The 18,809-nt window shown below is 42.9% G+C and overlaps 1 protein-coding gene across 3 annotated transcripts in view; it reads right to left on the reverse strand.

The window, feature by feature from the left end:
* The window catches only part of DNMT1 (DNA methyltransferase 1), a 38,912-nt gene extending 20,304 nt beyond the window's left edge, over positions 1-18,608 (reverse strand). Inside the window, exons 1-12 of one of the 3 annotated variants that reach the window (XM_011380250.2) lie at positions 18,446-18,607; positions 11,998-12,034; positions 11,394-11,501; positions 10,980-11,199; positions 10,229-10,304; positions 9,068-9,146; positions 6,544-6,578; positions 6,077-6,161; positions 4,617-4,648; positions 3,535-3,619; positions 1,826-1,860; positions 1,232-1,313 (exon numbers count right to left, since the gene is read on the reverse strand). In XM_011380250.2, coding sequence (XP_011378552.1) covers positions 1,232-1,313; positions 1,826-1,860; positions 3,535-3,619; positions 4,617-4,648; positions 6,077-6,161; positions 6,544-6,578; positions 9,068-9,146; positions 10,229-10,304; positions 10,980-11,199; positions 11,394-11,501; positions 11,998-12,034; positions 18,446-18,525 — 954 coding nt within the window. In that variant the 5' untranslated portion in view covers positions 18,526-18,607. Of the gene's footprint in view, positions 1-1,231; positions 1,314-1,825; positions 1,861-3,534; positions 3,620-4,616; positions 4,649-6,076; positions 6,162-6,543; positions 6,579-9,067; positions 9,147-10,228; positions 10,305-10,979; positions 11,200-11,393; positions 11,502-11,997; positions 12,035-17,917; positions 17,939-18,445 lie in introns of those variants that run through there. The other 2 variants (XM_023523415.1, XM_023523416.1) reach the window with 2 other exon arrangements.
* Between the last annotated feature and the right edge of the window lie 201 nt (positions 18,609-18,809).

The following is an 18,809-nucleotide window of genomic DNA, read 5'->3' on the forward strand; positions in this document are numbered from 1 at the left end:
CCTAATTTGTATGTTAGAGCCCTAACCCCGAGTATGACTTCAGGAATGGGGCTCTTAAGGAGGTGGCTAAGGTTAAATAAATGAGGTCATAAGATAGAGCTCTAATCCAATTGCACTAGTGTCCTTATTAGAAGGGACACCCGAGCTCATTCTCCCTCCGTGCTCACACAGGGAAAGGCCACGTGAGGACCCATCTAGGTGGCCGTTGGCAAGTCAGGAAGAAAGGCTTCACCAGAAACTAACCCTGCCGGCACTTTGACCTTGGACTTTCAGTCTCCCGAACTGTGAAGAAAATAAATATCTGTTGTTTAAACCAGACTATGGTATTTTCTTATAGCAGCCTGAGCAGACTAAAATTAAGGGGAAATTGTTTCTAGAACTATTTTGGATAATTAAAGAAACGACAGAACTAGACCATCCTACTTTGCAACTCCTAGTGTAATAGAATTAAGCAGTAACTGTTAAAAACATTAGACGAAAACTGAGGGGATGGATCTGGCGCCTGAGCCCAGCCATCAATCTTAACCCCACAAAGAGACAACTGTGACTTCTGGTGTGATACAACGGAAAGCATATGGTACCACCTCACAAGTCCTCTGGAAAACAGAAGACCTGGATCTGGTCAAGGCTCTGGACCCGACAGTCTGTGGGAGACGGGGCTGAAGGGGGATGTTAAATGCAAGACAAATGCAAATGGCAAAATCCAGAATACGGATCTCTCCAGATAACCGGTTCCTTGCACATACTGCAAAGGAGAGGAGAGGGGTGAAACTTTAGGACAAATATCACACAAATATATTGTATAGACTTTGTTTGGGTTCTGATCCAAACAAACCAACAAACCATAAGAACATAATGGAGACAATCAGAAGTCTGAACGCAAAACTAGAATTCAATATTATTGTGTTATGATGGGACTGCAGTATTTTAAGAGTCTTTCCTTTTATAAGTAGTTATTCTGTAAATATTTTAGTAATATATCTGGGATTTGCTCATCATCAGGGGTGAAGGGAGGATAAGGAGGATGAGCAGGGCTTGGTTAAAACACTTGATCACAAGTCGGTAATTATTGAAGGCTAATGAGAAAGTGAGAATTTACTACCCTATTCTGCTCAATTTTGGGTATGCTTGAATATTTCCAAAACAAAGTTAATTTTTAAAAAGTCACTTTAACATCCCAGCAGATGGAATGTATGAAATATGGTAAAGTTAAAAAAAAGCAATGCCTTACTTTCTCATCTTCATCTCTTTCATCAGAAACTTGTGGTTTTACTCTTTCAGGTTCTTTTTCTTCAGGTCTCCGTTTGGCAGCTCTGTTGGTTAAACAAATATACACCAAATGTTAGTGCAGAAAAACTAACCATATTGCCAACATGCATCAAAAGACAAACTAATGACTTCCTATCAAAAAGCAAAATATTCAGAATACATCTAGGGCACAGATTCTTTATTCCCATCCAAAAAAGAGAGCCCCCTTGTCATGGTGGCTCTAAAGGCACGCTGCTAACTCGTAATCCTGAAACGAAGCTTTCAGAAGCCCCATGTGACCCCTCAGATGTCGGGGGCATGATGAGAAGTGCTGGAAGCTAATGGACACAAGTGACTGCAGTGACGGGAGTTCCGCTGAAGTGGCAGAGTGTAAGAGGAAAGTACAGGGCCCAGAGTTTGGCTTCTTATCCAACCCTGCCCCAACTAATCCAATCTTCCGATAGCATCAGCAACTCCGTGTAAACCTCTACATCGTCACAGGTCTCTAGAACAGTTATTTCAGTAATTAAAATTACACAAAGCACAGCACAAAAGCGCAAGCATTTTAACCACTTACAGATCTTTGGGTTGACTTCTGTGCCTCTTTTCATCCTGAGAGGGGAAAGCAGGGGTGGAGATATAAAGGGGGAAAAATTAGCCTCTGAGAAAAGAGCTAGACCAAACCCGAAGTATCAGTTAGTGATCGCAGCACTGTGGAACTAGAGAATAGGAAAATCTAGGCAGATCTTCAGGGTAGAGATGAGGCTTCAAATTTTTAACTCAGCTCCCTATCCCTTAAAAACAAGAGTTGACCAGGAGTTGGCAAACTTTCTATAAAGGGTCAGTAAAAAAACATCTTCAGATTTGCAAACCACGTGGTCTGTGTCACTACTACTCAACTCTACCACTGTAGCGCAAAAGCAACCAGAAATAATACACAAATGAAAAGGCATGGCTGTGTTCCAATAAAATTTAATTTAGAAAAACAGGCAGAGGGCTGGATTTGGCCTGCGGGCCATATTTTACCAAGCCCTGTCCCAGAAAAGCTCAGAGTAAAAGGGAATATTATAGCAATTTTGCTTATGTTGGCCAAAATGCCTACAGCTCCATCTGTCATCTAGTCACAGGTGAAGACTTTACCCAGACAGGCACTGGGATAGTGGCGGGTGGAGGGGGCAGAGGGGACACGACTTTGAATCTACTGTGGAAAATTAAGAATTCCCAATTATGTTACCAACTCCTTGTTCTATATGGACAATCTAATAATTTCTGAGCCTTCAGGCAAAAAATACTGTTCTGATAACATAGCTCTTCTTCGTAAAGCAACAAATCTACGAATGGATCTATCAAAAAAAAGTCAAAAATATCAAAAAGGCAAAAGTGCTGGCTATCTGATCTAAAGCTCCTGCCAGTCTGAGAATGGGTGGCTGACGACACCACTAAGATCTCTCTAGATCTGAAGGGCAAGTGCTGACAGGAAGGTAACCAATATCTGGACAGGAAAGGTGAGAGATAAGATGTTAGAGCAAGCTGGAGAGGACACCAAGAGTCATCTGCCACAGGACGAGAACAGACGCCCATCACCAACCAGGCTGGAAGTGAGAATGCTCACGACCCAGGAATTCTGTGACCTCGGGCTCCACTCTCCAGATCGCAACAGACAGAAGCCCACAGACAATCGTGGGATCACCCTAGTTCAGCCTCTTAGATGGGACAAAACTGCCCTAAGGAGCTCAAGGTTCCTATGCTGCGGCCCGGGCAGATCTATCCTCCACCCAGAGTTCAGATGGCAGGACAGCCCTGCGGATAATAACCCTGCCATCCTGACTTTTACACAGGCCCAGCCCTCTCAATGTGGAATGCTTAAACCCTCAAATGTGTTTACTTAGCTGAACTGGAGGTGAGGAGGCTGGTGGAAGTGAAGGGAGCTAGACTCAACTTAGGAAAATGATTGATAAAACAGCACAGGCATGGAGGACACACGTATCTGGGTTGACACATGTTGGGCCTTCAGAAAAAAATCGAGCTAGTTCCAAACACATCTTAGTCAAGGCACACACAGGCTTCACTGTTGTGGATAGACAGACAACTGAACACTCACTACGTACCAGGCACTGACATGCAGTGACAACCACCAGACCCCAGGAGGGTGACTAGGTAATTTGCCCAGAGTTGCCCCACGGGTAGGTAGGACTGGATTTAAACCCAGAGCCCTGCCCCAGGCCATTTCTCCCAACCAAATGGGAACATAAGAATAAAGTAAAGTAACAAAGATTCAGTCATTACTTTTCCATCTCCTTCATCCATTTCATCATGAACTCCTGGTCTTGCTTCTCTGTCAGGCTCCTCCTTAGATTTCTGTTTAGGTGTCCTGTCACAAAAGAAAAGACACATCCCCACAAGTCAGCTCAGGGAGTCTAATGCCATTGCAAGCAGCCCAATGAAGACCTATACATGGTCTCCTCCTCGAGTTAGAGTACAGGTCGCCTTCCTCGTCTGAAAGGCAAGGCTTCTTTGCAGGAAACCTGAAAGGCATTTATCACCTCAGAACTTATTATCTCAGAAATGTCACCAACACTTCGTACAAACGTTGATGAGATGCCAGTAGTTTAAAATGAAAAACAGATAACAGGACTCCACTGAGTTCTTGTGACATGACAGAAATCCTACCTGCAGAGCAGGCGTCCAGCCCCCACGACGCCAACCCTGTGCAGGTAAGCAAGAGCTGGTCTGACGTGCAGTCTGCAGACATGGGATCTTCACTGCTCCCCCGACCACTAAGATCCGGGTTCTGCCCACCCCCAGACTTATTAGGCTCAGTCTCAAAATCTGCTTCACCCAATTGGATGTAAGAAAGCCTTGAAAAAATGCTGCTTTTCACTTCTGCCCTCACTCTCTGCCACTGCCATGAGATTGCACCCAGGCTGGCCAAATCATGTGGCAGAAGCAGGTCAGCCCCGTCATCCCTGGCAAGCCTGGCAAAGATAGCTGACAGTCACCCAGCTGTAGACGCCTGAGCTCAATAAATGCTTACTGTCTTAGGCCACTGAGCTTTGGGGCTATTTGTTACACGGTGTCTCCATAGCTATGAGTGATGAACATAGCTGTTCATTCAGTGCCCCTTAACCATCCCTGAAACTGTCTGCTGTTATGACCACCACTAAAGAAGGACCTGGGGTCAAGGTCAGCTGACCTCAGCTTTGACTGTGGTGGTCTGACCTTTCTACAAATGGAATTCACGTACATACTACATAAATACTTAATGCACCTACCTAATGGTCTGTCCAATCCATTATTTCTACCAGAACACTTATTTTAACAATTAAATTTCACAATATGAAGTACAAAGGCATGTTAACTATACTTACGGTTCTTTGGTTTGACTTCGGAGTCTCTTGTCCTAAGTGAGGGGAAAAAAAGACTAGTTAATTTTTCCCCATTTGGTCCTGATCTTTCTGTTAAAGTGTTCTATGGAAATAAAATATCTAAACTGATCCTACGGTTTAGTTAATAGTAATAAAAATTGTCTGCCTTCAAGATAGACTTTTTTTAGTGGGGCAAGTAGGCAGGAAATTAAAGAAACTCTTAGAGAACAGATCCTGCAGTTCAAGTATTTACCCGCAAATCCCCATATCACCTATAGTGGATAAGTGTTGATAACCTCATAGATAATAATTTTATACCAAAACTAGGGATCTGTAATAAAGGAATGAAGTAGAATGACACAATCTGCACAAGAGCTCCATCTCCAACATGGACAACACACCATTTTGAGCCCAAGCTTAAAGAGCTAAATACACCTCTCTAGAGAACTGCTCAAGGCAAACTCAGCCTCAGAAATGCCACACATTGTGTAAAGAGGCCACAAAGGTCAGTGGTGTTAAGAGAAGAAACACATTGCAAGAAGGGATCCTGGGAGTCTGGCCACCAGCAAGAGACTTTAGTCTTGCCCAAAGCTCCTTCTTTAGAGGGTGGTCAAGCTAGATCACTAGAACTGTCTGTTCTAAAAGGAACTTGACATGTGTCCCAAATGTAACCTCTACCTAATTTTAACTAGTATCAGGGTAGGGAAGGTAAAAGATTAGCTTCAAGCACCAAACGGTTCAAGAATTAGCATGCAGCTTAGTTGATCCCCCATCAGAGCAAAATAACAGACACCCATCCTTTAACAGGCTCCCGATAAAGGTACCCACCACCAATCCCAAGAATCATAAGAAACTCTAATCCATGTCTTCACGTGAAAACCAAAATGGGACCCTATATTGGTCCATTACCCATGACCACCCGACGTCAGCCTTTTGTCATATGGGACAGTGCTATCTAATGGTAAAGCTTCCGGTATTAGACCCTCATTCCCTCTCCTACCCCTCAAGAGGGTTCAGGTGGTACATCTGTGTTTCACTTTACAAAGCTGGAGGATTACTGGTCTTATCTAAGAATATAACTTTATATCTGGGTGGTACTATAGAACCTTAGCACCTCACATGTTTGAAATGAGGTCTTTGTGACCTCGTGAGCAAGAGGAAGGGAGGAGAGGGGACAGACTGAAGCTCTGTGATTGACTGACAAGAGAGCAAAGGTCTGGCTGACCCCAGGCCTACCACTGATGTACTACCATCACCACAGCTGCATAACCCCCCTTCCAAGTAGAGAATTACCAGAAAAACGGAGTTTGAAAAGTGTTTTAGTCAAAGTCAAGGTTATTTTGATCGTTAGGAAAGTCGTTCTGTTCCTACATACTCCCCATCCCTTAACTCCTTTCCTAGAACCAAATGAGGACTCTGAGATTAAGGTAGAAGTGACAAACTTGGAAGTGACCAGGCTTTACTTTTTCATCTCTTTCTTCTTCCACTTCTTTGTGTGTTCCTGGCTTTACTCTTTCCGGTTCTTCCGCAGGGAGTGGTCTAGCAACTCTGTCAAGCAAAATAACACACCTCAAGGGTGACTTTCACAGACTCATCCCCTGGAAGCAGTTTTCATAAAGTCCTCCTTCCTACCCCAAAAAGTGATCATCTCAGGAACCCTGAAAGGCACAGACTACTTCGACATTTAATCTTTAAATGTAAACTTTTATTTCTGGTTCTGAGGACAACCAGCAGTTGTCGTTCAATTTATTCTCTGTAATGAGAATTCTATCTGAATCAAAAGGTTAACCTGACCCCTAACTTAGCATCATTAAGCTATCTATCATCACCATGGTAACTCACTATAAAACTTCTTCAAACATTTCTGAAAAATCATTACAGTAATCAAGATTATACACTGCACAGAAAAAGGTATATTAGTTATTCTTACGGTTCTCTGGATGTAACTCGACGTCTCTTTTCCTCCTATGTGGAGAGAAGGCGAGAAAAGAGAAACAAGAACATTCATTTCAAAAGATCAAAACCAGAAACATGAATCAAAGTATTAAGTAACTACACTGATACAATTAAAGGGCAATGGGGGGGTGGGGTCTGGGTTTGGGGGAGATCTGGGTGACCAATAGTCTGGTGTGACATCCCACCTCCCTCCCTCAAAACAAAAAAGTCCAGGAGTCCGCCCAGCACCTGTCTGCGTACTACAGATAGTCTAGTGTGGCTACATAAGAGATCGGATCTTGCACCTCACGTCAAGAATTCTTTAATATTAGAAAGAAACAAAGCAGTAATTGGAGATTCACATTAATGGAAGTGATAACTACTTAAATTGGACACAAGCTCTGCTTCTCAGATGAATACCCTAGTACACTAGTTTTCGAAGTTAATATTTGCCATCTGCAGGATAGCTGTATTTATGTATTTAAAAGGGATAAAATAGTATAGTTATGAAACAGATCTGTGTCTTGTTTGAGGCAGAAGTTAGGTAAATTCATGTGTATATATGTGACTATACGCACCTATGAAAACTCGGGAAATCTGAATAAAGTTGGCAGATTATACCAATGTCAATTTTCTGGTTTGGTTATTGTTATTAGTTATGTGAGATGTTACCATTGGGGAAAGTTGGGTAAATTACACAGAACTCTGGAATATATGTTAAAAATCTGAATATATATGTGTTTACATATAATTCTGCCTCCAGACTCAAGCTGCATCATCAACTCCTCCCTGGGCCTATCCTCTGTATTTCAGACTTGCCAGTCTCATAATCACGTGAACCAGTTACTTAAAATTAATCTCATATATACATGTCCACGCAGACATCCTATTGGTTCTATTTGTCTACACATATATATAATCTGAAACAATACAAAAGAAACTAATAAATGTTTGCCTCTAAGAAAGGCAAATTGGAGGTTCAGGGGAAAGGGGAAGGAGGGACATCTTTGTACTGTACATCCTTTTGTATTCTTTGAAAGTTTTAGCAGATATGTGTAATATCTGTGTTTAAAAACATCAAATTCTCAAGACTTTAAGTTGACTAACGTAATATTCTCTGTATTACTACTTATTTGATCAATGCCATCTGACAACACCGATTTGATATACTAAGACTTATTCTAGCACACTGAAATAAACACTGTTTTTACAAGTGTTCATCCATGAAGCCCCAAGGCCTCACACACAGTGCCAGTGAACCGGCTTCCGGTATGTTTCTTTAGAAACCAAATGAACAGGCTATGTAAGCCCTCCAAAAGGATAGGGTGCTAGAAATAACTCTGAAGCTAGTGCATTTTTAAAACAGAGTTACCAATATTACAAGAGCCAGCTTGCTCTCAACTGTTAATAATTCTTTCTAGTAGACAAGAGACTTAGCCACATGACTTGGACAAGCTGTTTCCCCTCTGTGCCCCAGTTTCCCACTTAAGTGGGTAGTCTGACTAAATCTAACTACAGGTACCTGAAAAAAAGATCATGAACAGTGACATCTAGTCCCCAGGAATAGAGTGGTATGAGAATCAGTGTGTCCTACAACAACATGTCAAGCCTACCTCAACAATACTGGTATCCCAGTGACCTCGAGTGACCCCTTAGCCCAGTGCTTCTCACCCAAGGCAATTTTGCCCCACCCCCAGGGTACATCTGGCAATATCTGAAGATGATTTTGGTTGTCACAGCTGGAAAGGGAGAGGGGGATGCTACTGGCATCTAGCTGGTAGAGGTCCAGGATGCTGCTAAATGCTCTGCAGTACGTGCGACTGCCCCTATAGCAAAGAATTATCCAGCCCCCCAAATAAATGCTACAGTGAGAAACCCCACCTTAGAGCAAACCATGGAGACTCATCTTTACTAAGTAGCAGTTAGGCATTTACTACTCAAACGTAAACCAATACAGGCTTTCCTTCGAATCCTGTGGCAAAATTGAAATGAAAATCAATAGCATGTGACCATCTGGTATTGTGTAGGTGTAGCCATCCTTAAGTCACATGGGACAATACCAGAGATTGACATTTTCTCTATCAAAGGTCTTTAGCGAGCCACCAGTTTTCTAACCTAAGAAGTCTAAGCATCGTTATTATACGACATAACAAATGCAGAATTCTCTGCTTTTACAGAGAAATTAGATGTGGGAAAGGCGATTATCTGACATCAGAAGCAAATGCTTTAAACATGTCACATCTGCTGGTTTGATTGTCATAACTCTTGTCAGCTTGAGAGGTAGGAAGGAAGACAGAGGAGGGAACAGACTCTGACATTATGGGGCTGTGTGAGTGGCAGGGCCTGCCGAGCCCTCAGGTCTAACTGTGCTAAACTGTGTACTGCCCTGGGCCACGCAGGGCACGCTCCAACACCTTCTCAGTTGCTCTAAGTCCATTTAGACAGACCAAACATAAAGTCACAATCATCAGCAAATGTAACAAAGGTGGAGTGAAGAACCTTGAAAGAGCCACCCCTACCTGGTCTTTTTCCTCTTCATGGACAGAATCGTCCAATTTGGCTCTTTCAGGGTCTTCTTCAGGTTTCCGTTTGGCAGGGCTGTCAAACACAGTAGAGCCAACCGTTAGCTCGGCTAGACCTCCAGCCGGTGTGGTGTCTACGTCTTTAGGGCAGCCTCGGGGCATTCATGCCCTCTTCCCAAGGAGAAGCCCTAGTTGTTAGGGTATCGAAGGAAGCTCCAGGTTTAATGTTTCTTTGAGTGACAGGTTTAGAATATTGCCATTTTGCAAACCCTAAGAGATCGTGGATCTAAGATGTTGATCGTTAGCCGCTGGTAATACAAGAGACATCATATCTATGAAGTCTCAAAAATAAATAAAGCTGGAATCTGATCACGCCTCTAGACTTATCTACCAGTTTCCAGGAAATGGAAACAAGGGAACACATTAAACACCATAAAAATAGTCAGCCAGATCTAGAATTTCTATTGGACAAAAGATCCAGTTTTTTCAAATAAACATCAAGAAAACAAGAAAAAGAATCTATAACTTAAAAGGCTCAAGGAACAAATCAACGAACTCAGTTTATTTGCTCCACATGGGGAAATATGAACACTAGCTATATATCTGATAGTAAAGAATTGTTATATTTCATAAAGCATGAAAATAATGTTATGTCTTTTTTAAAAGACTGTTTACTAAATGTTAGCAATTATAGCAAAGTATGGATTAAAAATTTGTCCGAGAGAAAGACCTCATCGTCTAGAAATCTATTGAAATATTTACGGATAATATGTCTGGGATTGGTTTCAAAGCAATGCAGTTCGGAGGACATGGGAGTATATGGAATTAAACCACTTAGAATAATCCAGGTGGAGTGTATGGGGGTATAGATAAAATGATGGCCAGGAGCTATTAACTAGTGACACTAGGTGATGGGTGCTTGGGGGCTCGTTTCACTAAAAATTTGTTAATTTTGTATGTATTTGAAGTTTCCTATAGTAAGAATAGATGAGGTATTCACAAATGCTGTTCATTAATGTCTAATGAACAAAACCACAAGATGAAAACCTACGCAATGTGGAAGTCAGAATTGCTAAATTACGTCCTAATCTCCATACATGTTTTACCAAAAACCATTGCCCCCTAGAAAAGGCAGTTGTCAATTCATCATATACGGACCCTCTTGCGAAATGAGAAGTGATAGTGGTCTGCCTGGTAGTCTGCCTTGTGATCCTGGGGCTAGGTGAGACTTCAGCTGTTTAAAGAAAAAAAAAGGAGCAAGAGAAAAAAAGCACTATGAATAAAAAAATTCACAGCAAAGGTGCAGTTCTTCAGTGTCACCAAGTTAGTGCAGAGAACCAGGTTCTGAGAATTAAGTGTCCTTCCCCTCTTACCCTAATCGACAACTGTCTTGATAAAGTGAGCAATTAGCACCTGCCAGTTTGCTGAGCCATTTTACACAGGCTTTTATTTGAGGGGCCGACCCCTGAACCAGACAAAGGAAGAGAACCTCCCCCTGTATCGTAAACGGTGAAGTAGCCAAGAACCGGACATGAGCTAAAGTCTACTCTCTTTTGTTTGTAAAGATTCCAAAAGTTACTTTGATTACAAACTGGGAAGGAATCTAATAAACAGGTAGCTTAAATAGGCCTATAACTTAGAAGCAGTAAGTATTAGTAGCTCCTGTTACCTCATACCTCATAAACTTAGCCATGTTTTGAGCTCTAATGCTCTAGACTTGGTCAAACACAAAATTTAGAGTAGTATACACCTAAACTAGTTAGGAATTATGATGCAGTACTTACTATTTAGAAGTATACACAAGAAACAACACAGAAAATACTGCCCAGGGGGACCTATGACTCCAAATCTGACTGCCTCCTTATGAGGTAGCAGTCTCCATCAGGGTCAAACAGTCAAGGGTTCTTACACTTCGTCTCTCCATCGGACTTGCTTCTCCTGGGCATGCAAGGTTTGGACACGAGTTTGGGGGACTTGTTTTCCTCTGCCATTACAACTCTGCGGTCCTCACCACTTGAATGGCTCCCGTTTTCTAGACATCCATTCACTTCCCGACTGAAAGCATGAGCTCCGTTCTCCAAGGACAAATCTTTATTTAAAAGGGATTTGACTTTAGCCAGGTAGCCCTCCTACAGCAGGAAAGGATAATTTAAGTAGCAATGAATGTAAACAAGTGGCAGTAAGAGAATAAGGAAACACACGCATTTCCTTTATAGCTACTAGGTAACAAGGAGAGCTGGGGATTATTCTGCCTCCCTGGTCACAGACGAGCTACATGAGAAGAGACGTTTTCTCGACGCCAGGATGCTGAGTACTGACTTACCTCTGATAATTCTTCTTTGTGTAATTTCGTTTCCAAGTCACATAACTGATTCTTTATTTCTGTTTGCAGAAATTCATGCAAGAGATTCAATTTCTCCTTCACACACTCCTAAGGGAAGGATATAGGTTTAGAAGTCCCCAAGCTACTAACTAATGGACTAATACACAAAGAATCTCACTGCCTGGTCACGTAACAATGACTGGCAGGCAATGCTGACTTTGCCCAAAAAAACTTAAGTTTTTGCAAGACACGTTAGTGATGTCTTCATTAAGATCCCATCACACCATCTCCAGAGTGGTAAAAAAAAAAAAAAAAATGGAAAGATCAGAGGTGAGATGGAGACACATAATGCTGTATTAGAACAAAACTGCTTCTGAAAACAGTCTGACTAGGACAAGTTACAATTTCCCAATCAAGGTTTGGGAAACTGTCAAGAAGTTACCAAAAGTCAACTAATATTAGCAGCACGTTAATGCGGCACATTAAACAAGAACTTTTCCAAGTTTTTTTATCGAAAAAAGCCAATTCCACTTAAACTTTTTATAAATCATAAACTAACTGTCAAATAATTACTTTGGTAAGATTTTTTAAAGTTGGAGATTACCTTTTCCGTTAAACTATCTCTTTCCAAATCTTTGAGCCTGGGGGAAGAAAATAAGGGAGAAAGAAAGAAATTCTTGTTAAACAACTTTACCTTAAAAATTAGTATCACAATTTTAAGAAACTTTGGCAGTAAATTCAACATATATGAATGCTAGGAAAAAATACAGTAATTCACCCCTCCCCCACACCTAAGACTGCCTATTGCAATGCTTACACATTAAGTCATTTGCAATTGCAAAGAGGTCTCTTTTGAGGGGGGTAGTTTTTTCTGATGATGGAGAGAGGGGAGTTCTATAACAATACATTATCATTTTAAAAGGTACTGGGAAAGGAAGCAGGTCACAGAGTTGGGGTCCTTCTGTAAGTTAAGTGACCTACAGGTAGTATTCCTTCAGTTGGATTTGAGAAGAGCCCATAAGAAGGCACAGCACAGCGTGGTCATGTTAGCATGAGGCGCCAGGGCCACAGGACACTGTGGGAAACAGATGGCTAACATTCTCAAAGGCTAGGATGGAGAGAGGGCTGCATTCTAATGAGGAACATATGCAATGGAAGAATCCAGGCATCTGGGGCAGCAGGGGTACCCATAAACAGGGGAGATGGGTAAAGTTAGAGGAGTTGGCTGGCGCCTCACCCAAGAGCTCATCATTTTTATCTATTCATTCAGAAGTGCAGAACTGTCATGAGTTTGGCTGGGAAAAATCATGGTCTGATTTAATTATTGAAGATTAGTGTCTTGCCTCTTTTGGGGAAAGGAGAAAAAAAAATAAAGGAACAAGAATAGAAGGTACCTAGGAAAGGGAGGTGAGCAGAGGCTATTCCTAGCCTGGGTGCTGACTGTGGGGTATAAACAGGTCTAACCAGATGAGCGAGTGTCAGTCAGTGCGGGGGGGGGGGGGGGGGGGGTGAGCACAGCGACAGGGCCTCCACCATCTCTGGGTCTTCCCACCCAGCACCCACACAGACTAGGTACTCAGTTATCACCAGCCCAAAGGGCAGGAAGAGAGCAAGTGTTAGCAGTAAAGCCAGAAACATGAGTGGCAGGCTTTGCAGGACCAGTGTCACACAGTGGCTACTCCGAGTGCATGCTGCTTCTAGCTTCAATCACCGCTTGCATCTGTAGGTACCTAATGTACACTAGGCCTTGTTCCAGGCAACGAGCTGGGTGACTGGACACAGGCATTGCCAGGCAGGGACCTCCTGACTTGAGTCATCAGGAAAGGTCTTTCTTCAGAAAAGACACCCAGCAGACTGCAGGTATGGTGGGAGCACAGACGACCCTTGAACACCATGGGTCCACTTATACATGGTTTTTTCCCCCCAATAAATACTGTAAATGTATTTTCTTGTCCTTATGATTTTCTTAATAAGTTTCTTTTCTCTAGCTTACTTTATCATAATAGTTTATAATACCTATGTAAAAAATAAAAAACAAATAGTCGATTTACACATAAAGCTTCCACTCAACAGTAGGCTCTTAGTTAGGTTTGGGAGAGTCAAAAGCTATAGGTAGATTTTCAACTGTGCAGGGGGTTGGGACATTGTTCAAGGGGCAACTACACATATCATGTCCAGAAGCTGGGAAAGGAAACTCAGCTCAGAGAGCCAGCAAGAGAAGAATTTCAGTCTTATAACTATAAGGAACTAAGTTCTGCCAACAACCCAAAGGAGTAGAAAACAGATTCTCCTCTAGATCAGGGGTCCACAACCCTGGGGCTGCACAGCAGGAGGTGAGCAGCGGGCAAGCAAGCGAAGCTTCATCTGTGTTTGCAGCCGCTCCCCAGCACTAGCATCACCACCTCAGCTCCACCTCAGATCATCAGGCATTAGATTCTCATAGGAGCGCTGGTCCCTGGTGCCAAAAAGGTTGGGGACCACCACACTAAAGCCTCCAAAAAGGAATGCAGACTGCTGACACTTTGATATTAATCCAGTGAGACTCATACCAGATTTCTGACCTACAGAACTGTAAGAGAATAAATTTGTTTTATTTAAGCCATTAAGTTTATGGTAATGTTATAGCAGCAATTAAAAACCAATACAGTATCAGAAATTCAGAACTTTTGGGTGGGAAAAACAGTAAGCAGGCCATGAGTTTTAGAAGTGACATTTCAGTGAACAGCAGCTGTACAGATAGATGGCTATTCAGCATCTAGAATCAGAACCGGCACTCCAGAGAGGTATCAAAACTGGAGGTGTCCAGGCATGGATGGAACTGGAAAGTATCATGCTAAGTGAAATAAGTCAGAGAGACAAATGCCATATGATCTCAGTTATATATGGAATCTAAAGAACAAAATAAATGAACAAACAACAGAAATAGATTCATAGATACAGAGAACAAACTGATGGTTGCCTGATGGGAGGGGGGTTGGGTAAAAAAGGTGAAGGGATTAAGAAGTACAAATTGGTAGTTACAAAATAGTCATGGGGATCTAAAGCATAGAGAAACAGTCAATGATATTATAATACCTAGGTGTAGTGCCAGGTGGGTACTAGACTAGTCAGGGGAACACGTCGTAAATCAATGTCTAACCACTATGCTGTACACCTGAAACTAATAAAAAATAATTGAATGTCAACTGTAATTGAAAAAAAAATTTTTTAAGGTGGAAAAAAGGTGAAGGGAATTAACAGATTCGAACTTCTAGTTATAAAATAAATAAGTCATGGAGATGTAATGTATAGTACAGGCAATATAGTCAATAATATTGTAATAACGTTGTACAGTATCAGATGGTTATTAGACTTAGCACGGTGACCATTTATTTAGATATATTAACACTGAATAATTATGGTGTACACCTGAAACTAATATTGTATGTTAGCTATCTTTTAAAAAAAAAAATCACTTTAAAAGAAAAAAAACTGGAGGTATCTATCTCCAGTGGGTGACCCAGTTGCTGAAAGTAGAAGTCTCACGACTGAAAGAGATAAGGGTCAAAGAATGAAAGAAAAGGGATGGAGAAAGGGCTGGGGATCAGGCAAGAAAGAAGCTCCCTGATAGTAGACAGCATCACAAAAGCCAAAGATACAAAGAATTAAAAAGCAAGATGTTGAGAGTTGAAAGATAAAAAGCCACTTCAACCCTTCAGAGAGGAATGCCTGCCTAATCAAGAGTAGGAGTAGACAGCTGGCACAAAAGCTAAGGTGGCAGCAGAAAGAACAAGTCCAGATCATTCTACAAGCCAGGCAAAGAGGAAGGTTGGAATAAGCCAGCATATGCCTCATTTCTATCTGATATACAATGCCACATTAATACCTGCCTCAGTATAAGACCCACATGTTAGTACTTTATTTAAATTATGCTCCCTTAATTGAAATGAAATATACTGCTGACCATGTGATAAGCACTACAGAAGTTTTCTGTGTAGGCGCTGCTCTACCACATTAACACCCACTAGCTCAGTTAGTCTTCAGAATGTCCCAGTGGAACAGCACCTTCATCCCATTTTAGAGAGAAAGCAGCAAGAAGTTAGATAACTTAGCCATACAGCTGGCAAGTGTCAAGTGGGCTTTGAACTCCAGTGGTCTGCACCTCTAGAATTCTACTACAGAAGAGAAAAGGTAAGTCGGTTTTGCCCTTATTCAATACCTGCTCAGTAGGAGCCATGGAACTAGTTAAAAACCTCAAGATCCAGCTTAATCTAATCACAGAATGACCAGCAGATAAGAAAGCTGCCACAATTACAAAGGCTGATCAGAGTTGTGCAAAGGAGGTTGCTAGAATCAGTGTGTAAATCGAGGCTTCATTAAAGGGAAAAGTCTCACATGCAAGCATTTGAGAGTCTACTGTACACCAAGCTGCATATACAATGAATAAGGGAAACACAATCGGACGACGAATCATCAATTTCAGGATTACAAGGCAGCATGTGAGGTGCACAAACAGAATTCAACACCTTTCACAGTGTAGGGAAAAGGGACTGTCTTTCTGAATGCAATCTTAAGGATGAAGGGATAGAAGCCACCTTGGAGGAGGTAGATCCCAGCTTCCCGCTAGCCACTCTGCATGGTCTCAGGCCCTGAGAACTTAAAAAGAAGGCCTACATGGATTGTGAGAAGAGCACAAGATGACTCAGGCAAGGGGACAGGGATTCTGGAGTTCAGGCCAAGCGCAATAGGCATTATAGGGGGCAGGAAAACCACTAGACTCAACTTAAGTTCTAAGACAATCACAGTTTCCACTTACAGAAAACAGACCTGAGTATTAACAGGAAGACAAGTGGGAGACTACCATTTTTTCTCTACAAATGGCAGCTTGGGCAGAGAAAAAAAAGAATCAAGTGGGAAAATGGCATGTCCTGAAAGGCATGCTTTTTAGAAGACTTAGGGTAGTAAATACTTTCCAAAAAAAAAAAAAAAAAAGTTAAAGACTTCAAAATCCAAACAGTAAAAATACTTTCTAATATCATTACTTTTCTATTGGAACTATATGTATATGTGAGTTGAAAGAAGCTGCCATATAAACACGTTAGCAGAAGTGACAGAAATGCATAACTAAGGACCAGGCCTAAATTTTGTTCCTATTTTAATGAACTTAGGTATCTGTTATATTATAGATTGCATATCTCTAATTTTCATAAATCAAGACTTATACCTCACTTTACAAATCTAAGTTTAAGAGAGTGTTGAATGCCATGTTTATGTGTATATTTTATACGCTGAAATTCAAAACGTAGGAAAAGCTGATGAGAGGATCTCATAAGCTGACAATTTCAATGTCTACTACTTGGTCTACAGCAAAATCCTAAATGCCATACCTATAGTAGGCAATTCTAATTGAAAGAAATATGGAACCTAGAGTAAATGTGGATTGTAACAGTCATCTAATATTTAAATTCAGCCAAACAAAACACTTGCTCTGGTCCAATATAACCCGAGTCAGTGGTCTGTTTGAAACTCATAGGTGAAGAGAAAGGTTTTGGTGAGAAGCCAACCTCAGCAGGAATCTTTACTTCCTCACAGTGAACACTTGTGGCACCCCTCTTAAGAATTCTTAAGGATTAAATGAAAAGTATTTTATACAATTAGTGACTGGCAAGCAGAATTGAAAAAAGCAAGGTATATTAACCAATACAATGCTAACACTTGGGCCTTTATGTCAGACATATTCTCTCTTCTTTACTCCAATACCACTTTACAATGCATGTTCATAATGCTAGTCTACAGCCGTAGCTTCTTTATGACACTTGCCCAAGGTCATAAGCCAGTGGAGGTAGAGTTCTTACCATCAGAGTAAAGGGTGGGCCCCGACGTTTCTGTATTGGGTCTAACGCGAAACCAGGGACTCTCATGATTCCATTTCTACTTTAAGCCACGTTATATTTGTGGGGAGAGAGATACAGATTCAACAGCGCACCTCTTCTAACTGTGCTTAAAAATGGTTGGAACCTTAAGTACCTGGTAAGGAGACCCAAATACCCACAACACACACACTCTCCACCCCGAGAGGCCCAAATCAGAACTGGCCTGGCACAATCATGAGAAACAAGCATACAGAAATGGCAAAGTCAGGTTTACTTTCAATTGGAAGCATCCAGAGTCAAGGGTCCTGTGACTCCTGTTCCAAGTGAGGTGTGCCAGTTTTCAGGAGTGAAATTAGTGCCCTTCCTGAACAAGAAGCAGGGGCTCAATGGTCTTGCCACCTACCCATGTGCACAGAATTACTATAGCCAGTCCCCATTAGCCACTGCACCTCACTCTCCTCTAGACACACATGCTGGAAACTGCAGCCAGTTCTTCCTAGCAAGGCTTCCTTGATACCTAAGGATCACAGATGCAAATTTACTACACAAGCCCCTTCAGCCTTCATGCTGCCCTGGCCTTCGCTGTATGGTAAGAGCTTCTTCCAGAATGAGACTTCCCCAGCAGTCAGAGATGATGGTGGGAGTCTCCCAAAGAAGAGAGGACTCGCAAACCTGAATTGGCAGCGCCTGTCTCTGGTGGCCGCCATTGGGATGTTAGCACGGGGATGCCGAGGGGGTCCCCTGAAACACCCCCGGGGACCAGGCAGGCCCAGCATTCTGCCCCCACCTCCCATAGCAGGCTGGGCACCGGAAGTGGAGGTCTAAGTGCCAGGCCGAGGGGTGTCCTAAGGCCTCAGGCTGCCCACTTCCTGTGCGACCAGGCTGGCGGCAGAAGCCGGGCCCGCAGCTGTTCTGGGAAGATCCCTAAAATGAACTCTGAGCTTGCTCTACTTTGAGGTTAGAGAAGACCCCAAGTTTCTAGTCACAAGGGAGCTGTGAGGGGCCTTGGCCCATTTTGGCGCCAAACGGCCCAGGGTGCGCGCGACCGGAAGTCCCACCCCACCCGCGCCAACCGCCACCGCGCCATCCCACGCATGCGCGCCCGTCTGTCAGCGGCAGCCAAGGGCTACCCAGAGAAGCAACCCCCCACCCCCAGCACCATGCTACCCCACCGAGTTCGCTGTCCCCTGCGGCACCTACCGCCTGCGGACATCGTCGGGCAGTGAGATGGCCCGGGAGGCCAGCGCGGGTACCCGGGCCGGGGCTGTGCGGGCAGGCATTTCGGAGGCTGCAGCAGAGGCGTCGGCAGCACAGGCAGCTCTGGCTTTTCGCGCGGAAACCGAAGGGGAGGGGCGGTGAGCAGAGGTGGAGCATACCATCCCAGCCCAGGCATGGGGGAAGGCGGGACGTACCATGCTGAGACAGCCCAAACCATGTGTGGGCAGACAGAGTGGAGTCGGCCTGCGCAGGGAGTGCGCATGTGCGAGGCAGGCACGCACCCCCATGAGGAGCAATGGGCTTGTCCAAGCTCCACCGGTTGCTGGGATCCTTGCCTGAAACAGTC

This window comes from Pteropus vampyrus, unplaced genomic scaffold (assembly GCF_000151845.1).
Source record: "Pteropus vampyrus isolate Shadow unplaced genomic scaffold, Pvam_2.0 Scaffold391, whole genome shotgun sequence".
Classification (NCBI taxonomy): Eukaryota; Metazoa; Chordata; class Mammalia; order Chiroptera; family Pteropodidae; genus Pteropus; species Pteropus vampyrus.